General features: G+C 45.2%; 1 protein-coding gene across 3 annotated transcripts in view; it reads right to left on the bottom strand.

Moving 5' to 3' along the window:
- The window catches only part of MYO5C (myosin VC), a 106095-nt gene that overhangs the window by 61367 nt on the left and 22300 nt on the right, over window positions 1-22428 (bottom strand). The window contains exons 1-9 of one of the 3 annotated variants that reach the window (XM_040492713.1): window positions 21036-21267; window positions 20730-20873; window positions 19646-19727; window positions 18502-18609; window positions 11887-11993; window positions 8242-8507; window positions 3839-3920; window positions 2437-2577; window positions 188-313 (exon numbers count right to left, since the gene is read on the bottom strand). In XM_040492713.1, coding sequence (XP_040348647.1) covers window positions 188-313; window positions 2437-2577; window positions 3839-3920; window positions 8242-8507; window positions 11887-11993; window positions 18502-18609; window positions 19646-19727; window positions 20730-20873; window positions 21036-21059 — 1080 coding nt within the window. In that variant the 5' untranslated portion in view covers window positions 21060-21267. Of the gene's footprint in view, window positions 1-187; window positions 314-2436; window positions 2578-3838; window positions 3921-8241; window positions 8508-11886; window positions 11994-18501; window positions 18610-19645; window positions 19728-19855; window positions 20083-20729; window positions 20874-21035; window positions 21268-22428 lie in introns of those variants that run through there. The other 2 variants (XM_040492712.1, XM_040492714.1) reach the window with 2 other exon arrangements.

The following is a 22428-nucleotide window of genomic DNA, read 5'->3' on the forward strand; positions in this document are numbered from 1 at the left end:
GGCAGTACCGATGAAACTCATATTTTGCGATAAAAACAAATAAAGACTGTTAAACACACACGCATGTATTCTTCATCACAGCTATATGCCGTGTGACTTGAATCTGATCAGAAAAGTTTCTGGCCTGCCTGCTGCCACCAGGGAACAGCTCCAGCACAGACAGCATTGCTCCAGACTTTCATTGTACCTTATCAGCAAAGTGCTGGATGATAAAGGATGTATTTGACATTCTGGGCTTTTCAAACAAAGCGTTCTTGTTGACAAAATTATTGTATAGCTTTTGAAGCCAGTTTTCATCAGTTCCATGTGGTAACTGCAAGACAAAAGCAAACCAAATAGTAAGTAAGACAACTGGAGATGAAAGGTTAAGAAGCACAAAAAAGCACTAATACTGACAAATCAAGTGAGCTGGAACCCCAGAGTGAGATGCTTAGATCTGCACCTGATTTTTATTATTTTTATTATTTTTAATGTTTATTTATTTATTTGGGGGAGAGAGACAGACAGTGTGTGTGTGTGTGTGTGTGTGTGTGTGTGTGTAGGGATGGGCAAAGAGAGAGAGGAAGATACAGAATCCAAAGCTGGTTCCAGGCTCTGAGCTGTCAGCACAGAGCCTGATGCGGGGCTCAAACTCACCAACTGTGAGACCATGACCTGAGTCAAAATCAGATACTTAACCGACTGAGCCACCCAGGTGCCCCTCCTTTTTTTTTATTTTTTAAAATTATTTTATTATTTATTTATTTTTTATTTTATTTATTTTTTAAATGCTTATTTATTTACTTTGAGTGAGAGAGACAGAGAGGGAAGGAGAACATGAGTGGGGGAGGGGAAGAGAGAGGAGAGAGAGAATCCCAAGCAGGCCCCACACTGTCAGCAGAGCCAGATGTGGGGCACGATGCCATGAACCATGAGAGGAACATGAGCCGAAATCAAGAGTCAGACGCCTGACTGAGCCACCCCAGGTGCCCCTATGGTTCTTTTTTATAAAGCAACTCTAGGCATACATCTGTCCTTGATCTTAACAATCTTTAGGGTGCCATTTAAACAGATATATCCATGTCCCTTTAGACAAATAAAATGTTATAAACTAGAAGGAAATGGACCTATAATGACTCAAGAATGAAGAAATTTATTTTTGCAAATTTGGCAGTATTCCTATTACTTCTTCTCAGAGAAGTCTAAAGGTTCAGGGGACAAATAGCATGGGTTCCATTACATGAATGTGACTTTTATTCTCCATTGAATGGGGAAAGACTGGCACCTAAATATAGTCCTCCCCACTTTGCCCAATCTCAGAAAAATAGATTTTCTTTTTGTTTTACTGCTTAACTAATAACTACCTACTGAAACAAAGCTTAGTTGCAAAACTTGTTCTTGATGCTGGTGATTTGCAAGTGATCAATTATATTCAATCCAAACTTAGTGAAGTTAATATCCCATTGTGCCCAAACGACTCCTGCATGCTTCTTCGTGACATTGGTCACCTAGGGAATGTCTGTGTAGAGTAGGTACAAGTATTTCCTGGAGGCTACCTTGGCCTATGCACCCTACCCTCATTAGATCATTCCGGAATGCTTTGACCTGATGCCAGCCCTTTAATCTTCTGTCACTGTGGTACCAGATAGGATAATTCATGAGTAAAACCATGGAATCAACAATTCTGGGGAGAAAATGCCAGTAACTCTTCAACAGTATGTTTTTTTTATTTGGTAGAAATAAATCTCTGGAGAGGAAACTAAATCTATGTTTAAGCATCATAATACAATCTTTAAACCAAAAACAAAATACGGCCCTGGGGATTATTTGTCCCTGAGGTCCCATGAGGAACATTGCTAGGCTGCCCCACTGTTAAGTTGCTCCTCCCAGAAGGACATAACAACAGTAGAATGCTTCTTTCAAATTATATGATGTTGATTTTTCAGCTACACCTCCAAATGGATGACTCACAAGAATGAGGAAACAAAAGAAAACTCAATTCTTGTTAGTCATTAACAAGTGGCATGAAGTCACCTGCCATTTTCCGGTCCATTCTACATACCCCTAGGTGCTCAAAGGGCTCCCCCTTGCTGGACATGGCCTGAGAGGTTGTGCGTGTTACCCAATGGTGGGCTACACATGCTGACGGCGAGGCTCACCCGGCCCTCTGCTGTTCCTGCTACAGACTCCTGTCCCAGCATTAATACTCAACCAAATGGGTAACACATCTGAAATTTAAATGTACATTTAAAAATCCATTTTGGGGGCACCTGGGTGGCGCAGTCGGTTGAGCGTCCGACTTCAGCCAGGTCGCGATCTCGCGGTCCGTGAGTTCGAGCCCCGGGTCGGGCTCTGAGCCATCAGCCCAGAGCCCGGAAACAGATTATAAAAAAATCAACCATTTTGTAATATTCTCATTTGTTACCACTTGGAAGTTGAAAAAAAAATTTAAGTTACCAAGCATTCTTCATCCAGTAGCTCCAAAATGCCCATTTTTGCTTCAATCAAGTCAATAACTGGTTGGTTGTCATAAAAATCTATCAGAGTCCAAGGGATATCTTCCTTCATATATTCTTCTTGTTCAAGTTTAAAGACATGCTGGAAATCCAGAAGTTAATAGAGAAAATAAAACAAAACATTAAAGTGTGCTTCCAAAGTCTAGGACATAAGCATCTGGAAAATACAGACACCCGACTGGTTTGCAGTGTTTAAGGAAGACCCTGAGGTACAGGCAGCCCTCCTTATCCATGACCAATGTTGTCAAGTTCCTAACGTGAGTCTAGCTGTCATCCTCCCACCTGGTCTGAGTGGAACCCCACATGCTGTTTACCCAACACCCAGCATACTCAGGGTGGTCCTGCAACCCCTCCCTGCTCATAGCATTGCTGGTATCCAAGAAAGAGGCAGCCTCTCTGGCCGGTGGGAACCAGCCTGCTCGCAAATGCTGGCTGTGGGAGCAGTGTGAGAAGCCAACAGCATGGAGAGCTTTGTTCACTCCTTGTTCAGGCCTTGTTCAGGTATCAGGGAGGCTTCCCAGAGGACAGGCTCAGGCTCATCCTGGCTACAGGTGGGGGGAGTGGAGGGGCAGTGAGGAGAAGAAGCCCAATAGGAAGCTGAGAAACAAATGACTCTCAAACAGATCAGAGAGAGCACAGTAGTGAGGGGACCAAGGGGAATGCAAAGAATGGTGGGGTGACTTCAAGTGAGCTACATAGCATATCTACCTGGAATAAACCTTACTTGTAGTTATTAAATGTTAAACTTCCAGGGAATCCTTGAGAAAATACAAATTTGCAAGGGGATGAAATTCAACAGTATACATGGATTTATTCCAAAGTGAGGAAATGGAAAGAAAAGAAACATTTAATAAGTATGAGTCAGTGTTAGGTCTTCTCCTTACAACATTACACAGGCAGAGACTACTGACCCAGTTTTAAAAAAGAGGAAACTGAGGCTCTGAGCCCAAGGTCCCAAAGGAAGAACGTGAGAGAGCTGAGATTCAAACCATCTCAGCTCTCAGGACAGGAGCAGGTGGGTTACAGCACCGAGAGGGGCAGGTACAAGGATAAAGAGGCTTGCAGGGCCGTGGAAACTAACTAAATTATTCAGTCTAGCTGCACAGAGGGTCTGTGACCAAGCATGGGAGGCGATGAACTGAAGCTGAGCAGCTGGCCAGGGGCCTAGAAAAACAGGAAAAGGGATGGGCAAGTATGATTTCAAAATATGGCCACAAGGTGGTGCAGTGACCCAGCGTGTGGCTCCTTCACTACTCTGGAGATGTGAGGAGAGAGAGGCTCTTTGGCTCGCATGCAGGGTTGAGAAGTAGGCAGAAAAGAAAGAAGGCAGAAAAGTCACCTACCAGGTTAAACTGCTGTTGCAGCTTCTCATTAGCGTAATTGATGCAAAACTGTTCAAAGCTGTTCACATCAAAGGTTTCAAAACTGAAATATGGTTTAAACAAGTTAAAACATTTCTTGAAGGGCACACACATTTGTTTATAGCTCAGTATTTTTTGACGAACTTCACAGTTTAGAAGTTTGCTATGTTTTCTGCAAATTTTAAATATGCCTCACAGCTTTTGGTTTTAATATCCTGGCAGGTTACAAATCATCTTTTTCCAAGCTGCCTCTCCAAGGAATCTGGTGTGTACAAGGCACCAACCCTGAAGCAGGCCTTCCAGAAGGCTGGTCACAAGAGGATGCATCATTTGATTCACACAACAGCACTGACACCCAATTATCTTCTCTTTGTCGATGAGGAAATGGGACTCTGAGAGATTAAGAAAGGTGCCTGAGGTCACGCAGCGACTATGAGCCTGCCTGACTACAAGGCCCATGCTTTCAGGTCAAAGGCAATGCTGTTTCCTGTTCGCTCACTCTTTGTTGCACAGCTGCCTCCTCAAGGCCTGGCTTCATAGTTCTTGGAGGACAAGGGCGAGGTCATTCGATAGCCCACAGCCCAGCAGACCCCATCGGGTCTACTTTTAGACTTTAAATACTTATCTCTGGAGTTGCAAGCTCAAGACTGGAGAGGAGGCAGGCGGTGACAGAAACAGGGAGCGGGCTGGAGACAGCACTACAGTGAGCCTTACCGCAGGCTACCACAAGCAGGCTGTCCTGTGGCGGCAGCTGCAACTCCGTTCCATCTGCCGTGACCATGATTAACGCAGGTCTGAATGCCAGACGGCTCGACTCACAAGAGAAGCTGAAAATCTGGACTCACATGTGAATCCTCTCACCCTGTAAGCGGTGATGTGGGCTGGACAAAACACAGCACCGACTTTTGCCTCCCATCCAGGTGAACGCCAGGAGCGCTCCTGCACTGCAGGTATGAGGGTCAGGGCCTATGACCTCACTTAACCCTAACACTGCCCTATGTGCAGGACCAGCAAGACCCACCGTTACACCTGAGGGCCAGAGGCCAAAGCAGCGAGTAGTGCCAGACATGCAATTTGACCCCAGCTCTTAGTGCCTCCAAAGCCTTGGTTCTTAATTGCTTTAATTCTGAGTGGTTCCTGCCAACTCCGACCACAGGTTCCCTGGGAACCTCACCTGACTGAGCTAGTTAGGCTCAGGTTAGAATTCCAGGGTAGGTTGAGGGCCTGGATTGCACTCTGGACAGCTTCAGGGTGATCAGAGCAGGAGCAGAACCCACACAGCTCTTGATGATCCCATTCCACATATACCCTCAGAAGCCCAGGGCCGGTCTGGACACGGTAGACAGACCAGCGCTAGGCCAGGGGGAGAGTCCAAAGGGCCTTGTTATGCTCCTCAGCCCAGAGCCAGGGCCAAAAGCAAGGCTTTCTAGAGCAGGGATGGAATATCAAATATTATTATTTTCCTGCCCTTTTGCCTACTCTCTCTCCCCAAAATGGGCCCTCAGATCTAAAGTTCAAAAGCCATGGGAAGACCTAAATCTAAGACTTAAAATGCCAGAAGCACATCAGCTACAACATTTCACATTTAAATGATGCTTATGGTTCTTAAGGCCACTTCACAATTTCTTCCATTTGGCCTTCAGAATAACCCTATGAGAGAGGTCCCATCTTACAGATGCAGAAACTGAGGTTTAGAGAGGTCTTGGACTCTCTCAGGGCCACACAACTGGTTTGCTGCCATGCTTGCTCCCAGGGTTCTGCCTCCTAGCCCCAGGCCCTTCCCACTCTGGATCCAGAGCACATAGGCCAACCCCAGCATATAGCTCCAGACCCCAGCCCGACTAGCTGGGGAACCACAAGTCTTCATGTTGTTCTGAGCAGACACCTCCAGACTCACAGCTTTTCAGCGCTGCTAACTTTTACTTTGGGGCTGCTGTATTTCCAGGTGGAATTGAGCCCCGTTCCCTCAAAGGCTGCATGGTGTGCATGAGCAAGGGCTGATCCACATGAGCTTACCAGATGGAGAAAGTAGTGAAAGGATCCGCCCCAGGCTGCAGCACTGTTACTTAGAAAAGAGCTTATTCCTTTCTTTTTTTCTTTTTCTTCTTTTTTTTTTTTTTTTTTTTTTAGAAGGCACCGTTAATTCATGGATGGCAGCAAGTACGCTACTTTTAGAATTTCTGAAGAGGAACTTAATTTTTAAATTTTTTTTTTTTTTAATTTTTTTTCAATGTTTATTTATTCTTGGGACAGAGAGAGACAGAGCATGAACAGGGGAGGGGCAGAGAGAGAGGGAGACACAGAATCGGAAACAGGCTCCAGGCTCTGAGCCATCAGCCCAGAGCCCGATGCGGGGCTCGAACTCACAGACCGCGAGATCATGACCTGGCTGAAGTCGGACGCTTAACTGACTGCGCCACCCAGGCGCCCCTTAATTTTTAAATTTTAATTTAAAGTATACTCTAACAAGTTCTTATAAATTTATAGTTACTCCTGTCTCTGATTTGCTCACTGAACCAAAACTTCAAATTCCTTATGATAGTGGTCTTCGTGGATCTGACTGCTGCCTGCCAGCCATTCTCCTCCACACCGAGGTTCGTACTCAGCTGCCCTCCTCCCCCCACCCCCAAACCTCCAGCACATCCATCTGCTCATTTGCTTATTCCCATCACAAGAACCCTCTCAATCTCTAATAACCTGCCTGCCCCTCCACTAAGATTAAATCCCAAGAGGACAAGGGCCATGTCCCTATTCCATTCACCAATCACACACGTGATTGTGTTGGATAAATGGAATAATATATCCTAAAGGACTATTTATTTTTAACACATTAAAAAACACAGAAGAGAGATTACTGTAACAATCATGTATTTACACCACAATGAAAGAGACCATTGTTAAATAAGACTATTAGTTTTTAAAAGCCTACTTAGGTTGAGGCACCTGGGTGGCTTAGACGGTGAAGCATCTGACTCTTGATTTTGGCTCAGGTCATGATCTTTCAGTTTGTGAGACTGAGCCTTAAGTTGGTCTCTGCCCTGACAGCACAGAGCCTGCTTGGGATTCTCTCCCTCCCTCTCTCTGCCCCTCCCCTACCCCTCTCCCTATCTCAAATAAAAAACATTAAAAAAAAAAAAAACACTTTAAAAGTCTACTTAGATTTTTACTGGCTGCTCAAATCCTCTTTTTAGAACAAGACAAGGTAAATCATTTATTAGACCATCCCAGTGATGTATCAGTATTTTAGAACTGTTGACATATGCTATTAATTGGGAGTCACATGCATTAACTCAGAATCTAAATTAAACAAAGTAACTCCCTTGAGGCATTGTCTCACATTAAACTATGGGAAAGCGGTTTCTCTGTACCTGGGTAAAAGTTCAACAGCATCATGGCCCATCTGCTTCCTCCCTCCTCCAGCAGGCTGGGGTAGGGGTGCCTAGAGCTGGGCTCTCCTCTTTGTATGGGAAAGAGAGGTTGGGCTGCTTCTCATAGGGTGTGGGGGAACACTCCCCAAGCCAGGTGGGATACTCTGTGATGCCTCAAATGGAATAATCTGCCCCTTCCCACACGGAGAAACCAGGATTGGTCCTGGGAGGGGTGAAGCATTGGGTATTTAAGGCTAGGTGTTGACAAACAGAAGCCTGAGTTCCACCAACCCTCAGAGCCTGCTCCCACGCTGGTCTGTCCTCACTTACTCACACTCTGGGGACTCTGTGGGCATCTTGAGCATGTGTTCGGCCTGGGATTTAGAAAAGGAAGACTGGGCAAAGAGGAGGAAAAGCGCCTCCAGTGTGGTGGGAACTTGGTCCCCAACAGTATTAGAAGAGCTGGAGAAGGGCTGGGGTCCAACAACAGAAGAGGATTCTGGTGTGAGAAGCTGGCTGGTCAAAAGCCTGGGTTTGGGTCAACCTAGGACCCTGTGAACATGAGTAAGGTCCAGAACGTCTGGGAATGTCATTTTGCCCCTTTGAAATGGGAAAGGTGTGTCAGGGCTCCACATCTCAGACATGAGCAGGAATTTCACACAGCACTAGGCTCTCCCACCAACAGAGCAACCGCGAACACATTTCTGAGTCTAAGCCTTGGTTGTTTCCTTTCTGTTTGAAGAGTGAGAAAGCACATGAAAACCATCCAGCACAGTAGCTAGCATATGGTGAGCTCTTGATGTCAGCCATTATTAATTCAGCACTGATTTAATACACCCTACATAAAACACACTGGAGCCCAGGGGACCATACTTAACATTCATACATGCAAACAGAGAGAAGACCACCTTTCTGATCATGTGAAACACAAAAAAGGAACGAGAACAAAATGATCTTAAAAAAATGAGCATTTGACATTTAAATGACAAAAGACAGGCTCACAGAAGAGAATCTTACCCATAAATGTCCAAAACACCAATAAAAGTGTGCTGCTTGCCTGAAAACTGCAACGCTTGGTTAATTCTGTCCACAATGAAGTTGAACAGGTGAGCGTAGATCTTTTTGGCCAGTGCATCCCTGGCGTTGACAGCTTGGGGCCTGGTCATGGGTTTTACCACCGTCTCAGAGGTTGTAATGATTTTCCGATTGCATAGCCACTGAGCAAATTTGCTACTCTCCAGGCCAAGGAGCTCACAGAACACCTCCAGGTGAGTGTCATCCTCCTTCAAAAACAAGTACAAACCCCATCAGGGCCATCTGGCCATCCAACCCAGCTCCAGCCCACCCAGCAGGGGCCCCTCGGCCTCCATCTGGGCCTATGTGAGAGACGAGGATGAACTGGCGTGAGAATCACCAGGCCTCATGAGACAGAGGCAAGCCTGGGAGGAAGGCAGGAGAGGCCACAGCAGCATGGGGCCTGCACATGGCCTTGGCAGTCCTGGGCTGCATCCCACCTGGATTTTCATTCTGGCCAAAGAATGTCAGGGGTGAGTAAGGCCACGAAGGCAATCCTCCCCCTTCTGTGCATGTGGACACAGGCTCAAGGTCCCTCTCTTTCCTTTGCAAGATGCCAGGGACACCTGCCGTTGCACGTTCACTCACTCTGTCCCTCCCTGTGTGCTCGGGTTTTGCATGGGAGGTCTTAGTCCTAAGGTACCTAGATGTCATAGTCAGAGCACCCAGTGGGGTCCCTTCACAGAGCTGGCTTCTCAGCTGACAGGGTGAATGTGTCAAAGACTTTTCCTGGACACACAAAGTAAATCTTGCTTCTCTCCCAGCTGGGGCATGAGAGCTGCCCCATTGGTCAGCAGACAAGGAAAGGTCTGTTTCTGTTTGTCCTCAACCAGCATGGACAAGGAGTCCTTGTCACTTGGCAAGGAGGTGTGAACCCTGTGACTGAGCAGTATCATTCCTCTCTGGCAAGGGAACTTCTGAGGCAGGCTAATCTGTAGAATCATCACAGGCAATCAGAAAACCATGTGGTTGTACTTAAAAAGCATCAGATTACAGTGGAGCATAGAACCTAAAAAGTCCCAGTACCTCCTTACTGTCCACCCACACCCCTTCTGACCAACATTCCAGGAACACAAAGCTTTTACTCAGGCACCTGACCTCTTCAGTGTGTAGCAGACTGCCAGAGTCATGGGTCTTCTTCCTTCCAAGAAGGAAAAAAACCATCTGAGTCAAAAACATTCAGCTACAGGTCCTGCCACAGGGGGAAGGAAAGGGGCAACAATTCTTAAAAACGTGACTTCATCTAGATTGTATTTGCCTGATATTTCAAGTTTCTGATGCAAACAAATGGTATGTATGTTCCAAAGATAGGACCAGTAATTATAGAACTCTACTTTGCTATGAAGATTCTACATCTTGGGGCACCTGGGTGGCTCAGTCAGTTAAGCATCCAACTCTTGGTTTCAGCTCAGGTCATGATCTCACAGTTTTGTGAGTTTGAGCCCCACATCAGGCTCTGCACTGGCAGTGTGAAGCCTGCTTGGGATTCTCTCTCTCTTCCTCTCTCTCTGCCCCTCCCCTACTCATGCTGTTTCTGTCTCTCTCAAAATAAGTAAAATTTCAATAAAGGAGATTATACATCTTTTTCGAGGACTTTGTCTCCTTAGATTGATAAACAAAGGATTTTTAGTCTAGTGGTTTTAACTCTTCCTCCAAAATACTACCTTCATAACAAACTTCATGGGACAGAGTTCAATGCAAGGGCAATTGTTGGGTGGAAATCACACCTTTAGTCTAAGGAGTTTGAAAAGAAGGTGTGCAGAAGCCCATTCCACGGAGGTACATGGAAAGGTACAGAGGGAGAAAGAACACCCACCACATGCACAAAAGGCTCCTACCCAGGCCTACTATCCCCTCTCCCAGAAGCTCCCAGTCTCATGTGAACTGACTAACCCAGTGAGGGCTGGACACTGGTGGGATGGGAGGGGCACTTAGTGTGAGAGCTTGAGGAGAGGGAGGAAAATTACTTCCTGGTCAAAGGACAACAGAACTGAAGCACTGAGCCAAAAACTACATGCTCCATCCACTCTGTTTGGTTCTCTTCTGCCCTAAACTTCAGGTACCAGAGAGCCAAGAAATTACCAGTGTACTGTCACCATGAGTCTTTCGGAGAACATGAAAATGGACATTGTTAGATCATGAACTGAATGCTTCCTCCAAAAATTCGTATGTTGAAGCCCTAACCTCCAGCGTGACAGTATTTGGAGTAGGGCCCGTGGGAGGGGACTGTGTTTAGATGAGGTCATAAGGGTGGGACCCCATGATGGAATCAGTACCCTTCTAAGAAGAAGAAGAGACCAGAGCTCTCTCTCTCTCTCTCTCTCTCGCTCTCTCTCTCCCTCTTTCTGCTGTGAGGACACCGCAAACAGGAGGCTATCTGCAAGCCAGGAAGAGAGCCATCATCAGGAGCTCAACCATGCTGGCATCCAGATCTCAGACTTTCAGGACTATGAGAAAACCACTTCCTCTTGTTGAAGCCATCTAGCCTATGCTGTTTTGTTATGGTGATGGCAGCTGACAAGATAGGCATGTATATATATGCCAAGCTTTAAAGGTCAAGAGACTGCACATTTCATAGAAACATTTTTCACTATATGTGATTTTCTTCTTGATGTGGGTATTAATGAGCATAACCAAATACATGCCGCTACCAAGGATCACTTCTCATAATTTTGTCGAAGAGACACACATATAAACTTTGTGTTTGGTAAGTAAAGAAACCTGTCACAAAACTTCTATGGAATATATTTCCAGAGAGAAAGCCAGCACCATTGGTGCTTAGTGCAGGCAAGTGTTGGGAGGCAGGAGGCATCCTTTCTGCTTAACATATCCAGCTCCCTCAGGGCCCTACGTGACTTGTACCCTCTCTTCCCACACACACATTTTCTGGCCTCATGTACCACCCCTTGTTTTACTCATTCCTCTTTGGATATATTGACTTGATCTTTTTTTTTTTTTTTTTTTTTTTTTTTTACTATTTTTCAAACACCTCCTGCCTGAGGGCCTCTGCGCCTGCTGTTCCCTCTACTTTTGAATGTTCTTCCGCCAATACAGGCACAACTCACCTTCTCAGCTTCAGGCTTCTGCCCACTGCCACCATATCAGCAAGGCTTTCTCTGAATGCTCTACACAAAGACGTACAGCCCCTCTGTACCCCCTACTCTGCTTCAGTTTCCTTTTTAATAGCCACCACCAGCTGCCAGAGCCCATAATTATTTATTGTGTCTCCTCCCCTCCACTTCCTTCCCCTAGAGCATAAGCCCCATGAAGGGCTTCCTGTCTTGCTTTGTTTGCTGCTGTTTCTCCAGAGCCTACAACAGGGCTTGGCATATAGAAGGAACTTGGTAAAAATTTACTGAATAAAGGAAAACACATAGAGAATGCCTTTCCCCCTCCTCTACTGTTGCAAGGGGAAGAAGTTTTACTCTTTAAAAGCCACCCCTGGAAATCCTTGCTTCCTTCTCTTGAAACCAGGTCTCCCCGGTGGGCCCAAGGTGCCTGGTGTTAAGATGCAGAAGCAGGGTAACCACACGACTCTCTACTCATGACTCTTTGAACACAGGAAGGTGAAACAAAGCAGCGGCTTACACTAACTGAGGATCTCTCGTTGCCCACCGCTGTGATCTGCACGTTGCCCAGATGGAGGATGGCTGCTAGGATCTTAAAAACATCCATCTGAAAATCTTCCTTGAAACCTGAAAAAAAATTTCCAAATTAGGGTTACTGCATTTCTTCTCTTACCTCACACTAGTAAGATAAGCACCTGAATTCTTTCAAGACACTCTAGTGCCATCAGTGCCAAGATCTGAACTTGAAATGACACAGATGTGAATTCTGCAGCCCTCTAGGTTTCCCCTTTTGGCATTGCTGCTAGAAGTTCAACACAAAAAGTAATATGCAAGTAACCACTTCATGTCAGTTTCCTGAGGGAATCAGCTCTCATTTATTCGACGTGATATGCTTCCTTTATTTTCATTGTGTTTCTTTTCTTTCTTTTTTTTTTTTTTTTTTGGTTCACAAGCTCCTTGAATTCTTCTTGTGGTGGGTGCTGGATGATTCCATCTGCCTCTGCAGCCCCAGGGGGCTGAACCATCTGGCTGAAGGCAATGGGCTCTCATGCCCTCTGGCCTCTGGTTGGGTGTGACCAGCGAGGACTGCTGGCAGGAGATCAGAGATCAGGAGGAGAGAGGTACTAGATAGGTCATCCCTGTTTCTCTCCCTGCAAAGTTGCCTCAGGCTCTCAGTGTTGCCAACTGACAGGTCATCGCTCCTGATCTGGTGATGACCTCCCCCAACCCTACTTTCTGGCTCCAGTGACACTGCTGTGCCCAAATGGGAAAGAGCAGTGAACAGCTCTGCTCCTGACCCTGGCTACTTGCTGCCCCTTATAGCTCCCACAGATCTGTCCACATCTTTGTAGTTGGTCCCTTCATAGATAAACCCTCCTTCTTTTATCTTAATTTATGTGGACCCTGTATTTCCCACTGGGACCCTGACTGCTGTAGGTAGCATATAAATCACGAATATATAACATATTCAGTCACCTTAGGTCATTAGCACATTTCCTGGAGCCAAAAATAAACCTAGCCAGCTACTAGGGAGGATTTTGTGTCCAATGTCTGCAAATCACGATAGAGAACCTGCCAGTCGCGAGCAGGGCTTTGCTAGGTCAGGACTCCAGGGCGGGAGTAGGGTGGGGGGTGGGGGTAGGCACCAGGTGGTGCATCAAGGAGCTTGGAGATACTCTAAGGGGGGTGGGGGGGGCAGGCTCATTCATGTCGATATCCATGCTCCCTGGTCTGCGTGAGAATGGCAGGTGTTGTCATCACCTGTGACTCCCCCCCACTCCCTCCAAGCAAAAAACAGCAGGTCCTAAATGTTGAGTAAGAGTGGCCACAGCCACCCTTGCTTCTCCCTTGAGGACACCTGCACTATTTCAATAGCAGCTAGGTCATGTTCTTAAATAATTTCAGAACCTAGACAGTCTTCTCTACTTCAAAGATTAAACAAAACCAAAGGTGCAAAAGATTTCAAACCAAAAATATGTGGAAGGCTCCAGCTCAGCCTGAGTCTAGGCATTGTTGCTGCCTTCTGTTTGGACTTAATGCTTCCACTAGAAAGACAGATGCCTCTAACAGAAATAACCCCCACCCCCCGCCCCGCCCCAGGCCACTACCATGATAAGCGTCAGGTCAGTGAGGAGGAAAAGCAACTAAAAACACACCATCTGGGGATCTTCATTTTGGCATTCCCCACTCACTGTGTGACTGATCCATAACTAAATCATTTCACTATTCCACGTCTTCCAGAATCCACGAAAGTGAACTAACTCCAAAGTGAGGATGTGAAGGAGAGGACTTAAGACCTCAGTGAAGGAATTCTCTTTAGTGAGGCAAGGTCATGTGAAAGTGTGGCTGGCCTGAGTGAGACTTCAGTGAGAAGCACAACAGGCAAGGATCTTGAGCCTGAGGTCCAGGCCAAGTCTGACTCTTTCCAGGGTATTCATTCTGTCAGAGAGTAAACGGTCAGGCAAGGATAAAAGGGTTAATTGAGATCAGAAGAACAAAGGAAAGGAGCTTTTGGTCAAAGTACATCCCCTTCTGCTTTATCGGGGCATAAATCCATGACCAGCTAAGGTGTCTCAGGAGCAGAACTGGAAGGAACTCTGTGCCAGACCCTGTCTCCAGTACTTTCCATGTATCATCTCATCTAATGCTTACAACAACTATATGAAGTGAGCACCATCATGGTTCCCATTTTATAGAGGGGGAAACTAAGACAAAGAAGGGTTAGAACACACTGGGCATCCAAGCAGTTTAAGGCCAGCGACCACTGCAATATGTGAAAAGACCCGTGGAGTTCATGAAGCCATCCTAGCTACATCCCTTTGTGGACCCTAAACAGAGAGGACCCTGACAACCCCGTGCCAAGCAAAGAAGTTTGAGCAGACTTCAGAGACCCATGTATGGGATGTGTTGTGAAATGCATGCGCATTTTGAACTTAGATGACCTCACTGCTAATTTCTCCATACTAGCTTCATAACTAACACAGCAATGGACAAATCAACCAAGTACTTATTTAGCAATTACATTTTTAAAAAGGGTGGCCTGACCAAAGGTGCTATAAACCTATATACAATTCAGGTTAGGCGGTCTACCCTTGAGGAGATCTCCATCTAAAAAAGAGAACACTCGGGGCACCTGGGTGGCTCAGTCGGTTAAGCGTCTGACTTCGGCTCAGGTCACAATCTCACTATCTGTGGGTTCGAGCCCCGCGTCGGGCTCTGTGCTGACTGCTCAGAGCCTGGAGCCTGTTTCAGATTCTCTGTCTCCCTCTCTCTCTGACTCTCCCCCGTTCATGCTCTGTCTCTCTTTGTCTCAAAAATAAATAAATGTTAAAAAAAAATTTTTTTTTAAATAAAAAAGAGAACACTGAGACCCAAACAAGAGAACACAGCAGTGAGACAAGCAGTATCAACAAGGCACGCACATTGTTAGAAGTACTGCTGTTTAGAACTTTCCAAGGTGATGGAAATGTTCTGTATTTGTGCTGTCCAATAGGGTAGCTATTAGTCACATGTGCTTAGGAGCACTTGAAACATGCCTAATACAACTGAGAAACTGAACTTTTAAGGTTATTTCATTTCATATTTTTTTAATGTTTATTTATTTTCGAGAGAGAGAGAGAGACAGAGTGTGAGCAGGAGAAGGGCAGAGAGAGGGAGACACAGTATCTGAAGCTGGCTCCAGGCTTTGAATTGTCGGCACAGACAAGTCCAGACATGGGACTCGAACTCATGAACTATGAGATGATGACCCGAGCTGAAGTTGGATACTTAACAGACTGAGCCACCCAGGTGCCCCGAAGGTTATTTCATTTTAATTGAAATGAAATGAAAACAGTCACTTGTGGCTGATGGCTACTGTGTTGGATGGCAAAGGTTTAGAGACCCTGAAATCAACATGCAGAATGAGGTATTTGGTTGGGGGGGCGGTCACAGGATGATGGCAAACTCAAAGTTACAGTGAGGTCATCTGGTTCCACTCCACAACAGTGAATGGACCTCTGCCGTCTGCTCAAACTTCTTTGCCTGGCACGCAGTCATCAGGGAACTTCCTTGGTGAGACACACAGGGGTGAAGCTAAGATAGCTTCATGAAGTCCATCCATGAATCTTCATATACTGTAAGAAAACTCTAAGGAATCCATCAACTATGCTCACTCTACCATCTTAGGACAAAGGGCAGCAAATGTTTTCTTGTTAGGCTTTGCAGGCTGTACAGTCTATCACAATTCTGCCACCACAGCATGGAAACAGCCATAGACCATATTTAAACAAATGAGTGTGTCTATGTTCCAATAAAACTTTATTTACAAAAACAGACAGCAATCTGCTGACCTCTGGTCTAGGACATTTTTTAGTGATTCATGCAGTGAAGTCATGCTTTCATTAAATATATACTGATCTTTCATACTGATATAGCATGCCATAGTTCATAAACCACTTTAGACATTATCTCTTAATCCTCACAGCATCCCTAACAGCTACTGGGAGGGGCGGTGGCTACTCTCCAAAGATGGCCCCCAGTGCATCATCTTCCCAGTGTTCATGTACGGTGCAGTTCTCTCACCATGAGTTATGAGTCTGAGCTGGCCCTGTGACTCACTTTTAACCATTAGCACATGGCATTAGTGATGCTGCTTTACTTCTGAGGCTGGTTCATAAAGTCTTACAGATTTCACCAAGCCTACTGTAACCAGCTCTGGGAGAAGCTAGCCACAACGTGCACAGTTCATTTACCCTGGGACCAGCGTGCCGTGAGGAAGTTCCTGTGGAGAGAGAGAGATGCCTGCCCAGGCCCCAGTACTTCTAACCATTCCAGCTGATAGGAGAAAGAAGGCTTCAGAAGATCAGGCCCCTACCACCGGCACAGAATAGTCCCCAAATGAGAAGCATCCAGCTGAGCCCAGTCACCCCAGAATCACGAAACATAATAATAATGTGTCATATTAGGCCACTAAGATTTGGGGAAAAAGCAACTGGTAAATGGAACAACTGAATATTCTCAGTGCTATCTCAGTAATCAAATGGGGAAACTGATGCCCAGAAAAAAGTAAGTGATCTATGAAAGGCCACAGACCCATCTTATGACACGTGAAAAAAATCGGAGCAAATACATGATGATAGATAATTTACTACTAAATTATGAGGTCTAACGGCCAAGGCACAGCTGATCAAAGGAGACATTCACTGGGCTAGCATCTTTAAGTCACAGGCTTGGTAGAGAGTAAACAGGTGCAGAGTCCATCACATTCCTGGCATTCTGCCCACCACACCAGTCACAGGCTGAGAGGGCTTCCTGGAAGGTCAGGGGAAGACGGCCCCAACCTCCTTCCACCCCACCCACTTCTGACACCGGGCAGCCTACACCATTAACAGCCATGAGAGGCAGTAGATTGTTTTACTCTATCTCCCCACAAGACTTTGGGGGCTTTGTCAAGACACCCACGCCAGGTGTGTAAGGCTTGGTGGGACAAGGTGAGGCAAGCTGGGTGCCAGGGGCTGACCCGACATTTGTGTCACCCTGAGAATGAGTACCTGAGTGCCTCCTTCAACTCTGTGCTCTAGTCGCCTCTCCTGCCTCACCCTAGTCCTGGACCTGATAGTGTGGATATTTGTGAAAACCATCTGATTTGTGTGAGGCAGTGAAAAAAAAAAAATTGCTGCTGCTGGTCTCCAATGATCAGGGAAGGTTTCATGGAGAAAGGGGTATTTTGCTCAAAGGATGGCTAGGGCTTGGACAACAGCAAACAGAGATTGAGGGCAGGCTGTAATATTTAGCAAGCACTGGCTACATGCTCAGCCTGGTGTCAGGGACTTTCACGTACATTTCCTTACCAGTTATCATGAGAGCCCTGTGGGTAAGGAATATGGCCATTCTACAGATCAGGAAACTGAGTCTCAGGAAGGGCAACCCCTTTAGAGTCCTGCCAACTAGATTTCAAGTCATGTTTATTTGACCCCAAAGCCTACTCTATTTCTCTTGTATCATTTTGCTGTGAGGTGAAACATTATAGAGCTGGGAAGGAGTGTCGGAAGGGTAGAGGTGGGAAGGAGGACAGGGCATGTGGACCAAGGTCCCACAGGGGCCGTGCCAGAGTGAGGCCACCTGATCCCTCCTCATGCACGGTGTTCTCTCTCAATGGAGCACATTATAAAAAGATGAAATTGTGACTATAATTATTTTAAGAAAATGTTTATCAGTACCCAAAGTGTTTATCTTATTATACAATACTTAAACTGCCCTTCTCCTTAATTCATTTGGAAGAGGCAAAATCAGATCGTTAATTGTGCTTAGGAAACCAACCAGTTTTCATTCACCATTATCCAAATCTTGCCTATTTTTCTGATACATTTAACCTTGAACTCTTTGCCTTTTACATTTAAATATAGTCAACCAAGCCACAATAATGAAAACAAACTGGTGAAACAAATACTCTCTGTGAGATGTAAAAATGGCCTGTCGTCTCAAACCACAGATCAGAAGCTTTGACTGGCAGGTAGGTGTTAAAGTCTACACTGATACACTATGGGAAAGTGAATGATAATTTTTATTATCAATGTCATTTGATAGACACTTTCCAAATGTGAGCTCCATGTGGGAAAGGCAAAGTGGAGAAAGACCAAGCAATCCAAGATCTTGTTTTCTATATAAAAGTTATAAGACTTCTCCATTCCCCTGTGGTAAAACGGGGGAAATGCCCCATCCACCTCATAAAGTGCTTGTAAACTAAACAAGCTAATACAGGTAACAAAGTGCTTAGGATGGTGCGTGGCACTCGGTAAGTTCCATGTAAGCGTCTGCTATTTTATCAGGCCAAACAGGGGCAGCATGACCCTCCAGACCTGATTTACCAGTCTTCTCCGAAGTCAGCCCAGAGGAGCTTTGGGGCAGCCACGGGAGCACAGCCCATGTTTCTCAACTGCAAACCAGCGAGGCTGAGGGCTAACGAGTTGATTTCTAGATCTTTTAAGGTTAAAGCATAGTCTTGAATGCTTGGCCTCCAAATATATTCTGACTGGCTCATCCTAAGATTAGAATTTATTAGGACTCTTTAAACACATGCACCCTGGACATCCCTGTCTTTCCTTTTTTTTAAAAGAGAAAATGGCCACACCTTGTTCAGGACACTTCAACTTACCCAGCAGTGTGAAGGTCTTCTGAGTCTCTACCATGTCTGCTCTGTCATTCACACCCTCAATGACAGTACTGCCTCCCATTCTTGTGTAATTAAATTCCTCTGCACTCCCTGAAATCAAAAGATTGTTAATGTCTGTGACACATTTGTACATATGTGTTTATCAGAAGCAAGGCAGGAAGCTCCCACGTAATGCGCTGTGGTAAGCACCTAACACACAGGAATCCATTTATTCCTTAGAATTCTACGTTACGGACACAGAAGCCAAGGCTCCGAAAAGTGAGGCAGGGCAAGAATTTAAACACGGGCATGACTACAAAGCTCATGGTGTTTGTTCCTGTATCTAACCATTTTATACAGCTTTACTGGGGTTTATTGAACACAGAATAAACTCTACATGTTTAAGATGTGTAATTTGATGAGTTTTGATACAGTATACCTTGACAAAATCATCACCACAATCAAGAGGATAACCATATGCCCACCTAATATTTGAATAGTAGGTGACTGTGACCCTTCAGAAGGCTCTTCCACATTCGCTACTCACATTCTGTGACAGGCATAGGTATTATCTTTATGTGAGATGTGAAGAAATTTACTGGACAATTCTATCTACCAATATAGCACAGACAACCAAGAGGAGAGCTGTGACAGCACAGGAGTCCACTGTTTGTGCTAAAGGACAAAGAGTTCTGCTGTCCCTGCAGCATAATTAGTCAGAACTATAAATAATAATGACCTTGAGTCATCAAGGAAGCTCAAATTATGACACAGGTACTCCGTCTCAGAAGACAAGGAAATATGTCCTACGCGTTGGAAAAACGGCTACCCAAGGAAGTTCAGGTAAAGCAAAGCATAGGGGTTTACAGTACCAAGTCCCAGTGGTCAGGAGGCCTTATTCAGGTAGTTCTGGCTGCATGATTATGAACACCCATGAGCTTTGAAAAAATCCCTGGAGTTGAAGGTCTCCACCCTGCCCCTCCATGTATCTCCTTAGTTAGATGCATCAGTTCCACCCCTAAACCCAAGGATTTATGTCTTGGAACAGAATATTTCTTTAAGTGACACTACTCTAAGAAGAAATCAAGCTAGAATTTAATCCCCTACATAAAAGGGACAGATACTTCCATACATCACCACCACGTACCCAATTTAAGATGTTTAAATTCCGACCGCTGCGCAGACGCACAGAGCTGGTAAAAAATGTGGTAATTTCGTTCATTTTCTGACTGTAAAATAAAGAAAAATCCTGAAGTTATGGCAACCCTTTACAGTAAAAACACGAGGTTTTCAGGGAATGGGTCTTAGATGGCTAACGTGGACTGACAATTCTGCTCTCACAGACACCAACACTTACATGGGTTTCTTCTCTGGTTGAGAAGTCTGTGAGCAACTTGCTGCCCTCTGCTGGCTCACTGGCAGAGGGAGAGCTGCTGGCTCATGATTGCCTTCCAGACAAGGACCCCAGAGAAAATGCTAGTAAATGAAAACACTCTGCGAAGTGAGAATAATGTAATTTGTACTAGGTGAAATTTTTGTTTTGAGAGAGAGAGAGAGTGAGAGAAAGAGCTAGCAGCGGGCAGGGGCAGAGAGAGAGAGGGAGAGAGAGACAATCCTAAGCAGGCTCCATGCTCAGCCTGATGCAGGGCTCGATCCCATGACCCTGGGATTATGACCTGAGCTGAAATCAAGAGTCAAATGCCCAACAGACTGAGCCACCCAGGTGCCCCTGAACTAGTTGAAAATTTTAAGAAACATCCTGCGATAAAAGGCTTACTGTTACTCTCCTGGGCCAAAACTAGGAGAATTTTCTCCACTTTACTGACGGAAGGCTCTTTCTCCTAACTCCCCACCCCCCCACCCCACTAGCTGTAAGCCCATTCCCTTCCTGACAGAAAAGCCAGTCTAACATCTTCGTCTGTTTCAAGCAGTTTCTGTGTTCTAGAAAGAGAAACTTGATTGTTAAACACTAAGGATCTTTTAAATGCCCCAAAATTAAAAATCATAATTCTTCCCTTTGGTGGAGTCATATCATTCCACTGATATTGCATCTATCCATCAATTTTTTGTTTTTAAGAAACAGAAAAAAAATAAGCCAAAATGCAAATGAAAGACAGGAAACTCTATTCTTCAAGTCACAAAGCAACGTAGGTTGTCTAATGAGCATGTAAGTGTAAACAGTACTTTAAGAGTTGGGAAAAAGGAAACTTAACTGATATTTTTATACTTACTTGAAAGACAACTCTGGATTTCTCCAGCAGGTAAGTTCTCATGTTGGCTCCTATAATCTGATTTCTCTCATCAAAACTGATTTCTGTGTATTTCCCAAACCGACTACTGTTGTCATTGCGGGTGGTCTTGGCATTTCCAACAGCCTACAAAACAGAGAACCCTCAATAATGTTAAAAAGATCTTTGCTTAATAAAATCCAATCCTGTATGCTGGGAGAAGGTCTGTTTAGCAGAGGAAGGTTGGGGGGGGGGGCCCGCGCGAGGGAAGCAGCCCAAAGCTCAGAGGGGACATGACACATCCTCTACCTGCCATTCAAGGCTCTCCTCCATCTTGCTAGGAGACACTGAGCAGGATTAGAACGAGCACAGGTTCTGATGTTTCATGGTTCCTAGGCTCCTGTTTTTGCTGTCTGTGTAATACTAGAAAAATGATTTCATCTTTCCAAGTCTGGATTTCTTACCTGTAACACGGGAATAATACGCAGCTTGCGGAGTTGGGAGGATCACCACATCCATGCCCCAAATATTATAGATGCTCAATTAAAAGAACACATCATTCAAACTTTATTTCTTTCCCTATCTCTTACCACTTCTCTACCCAGACCTTCCACTCAACCACAAAACTGCCCTCTCCCATTCTTTCCATATTCTAGGCATGACTTTTGCTTTTTATTTCTACTCTTGAATTCTGTCTCTTATCTGCCCATCCCCTCCCCCTTCCTGAGCATTTTCCATCTGGAAGTACCCTTCTCATGCACACATGCTGTACTTCCTGCCCAGGTCATCACGCTTTCTGACAACACATATTTACTGAGCACCTGCTATGCGCCACGTCCTTGGGTGACAAAGGTGAACCAGGAAGACATGGTCCTGCCTTCGTGGAGCTTATAATCTAGTGGGTGAGACCAACCTTAAACAAATAATCACACAAATTTACCCACTGGGCAGTACCTCTGGACAACTTTTCTACTGCTACCATAGATTGTGGTTTATGTTTCCATTTATTTTTTTTAAGTTTATTTATTTTAAGAGAGACAGAGACAGCTTGAGTAGGGGAGGGGCAGAAAGGGGGAGAGAGAGAATCTGAAGCAGGCTCCATGCTGTCAGTGCAGCTGCCAACATAGGGCTCAAACTCATAAACTGTAAGATCATGACCTGAGCTGAAGTTGAACGTTTAACTGAGTGAGCCACCCAGGCGTCCCTCCATTTAACTTTAAATGTGTTTACGTTAGAGGAGTCTTTCAACTTGGGGACTGGGGCTTATTCTTTTCCATTACTTCCTATATTATCTGCTACAGGGGCTTAAACAAAATAGGCCTGATAAACACTGATGATTTTGATTTGAGAAAACAGGGAGAGAGGTCTAGGAATCTAATGATCTTAATTTTTTGCAATGCTTCCAAATAAATTTAAATCAGTCCTTTCCCCACTTTGCAAAGCAGTCAGAGCTGGCCTTTGATCATCTCCTGAGCCTTTGCGATGACCCTTCTTTCTTAAGGGCTGTCTCCTTGCTCCTGGGTGCCATGAGGACTGGTCTTGTTCACACTGCTCTCCCAGTCAGAGTTGGGCTGGTGGATCAGCTCTCAGAGAGGGAAGCAGAAGAGCCTTGATATGTGGCATTTGCCAATTTATAAAGTGTAAATATTCCCACCGTGACTGATGTTGAACTATCAAAATTTTAATAGTCAGCTTACCAAAA

This window comes from Herpailurus yagouaroundi, unplaced genomic scaffold (genome assembly GCF_014898765.1).
Source record: "Herpailurus yagouaroundi ecotype Mexico unplaced genomic scaffold, PumYag 184, whole genome shotgun sequence".
Classification (NCBI taxonomy): domain Eukaryota; kingdom Metazoa; phylum Chordata; class Mammalia; order Carnivora; family Felidae; genus Herpailurus; species Herpailurus yagouaroundi.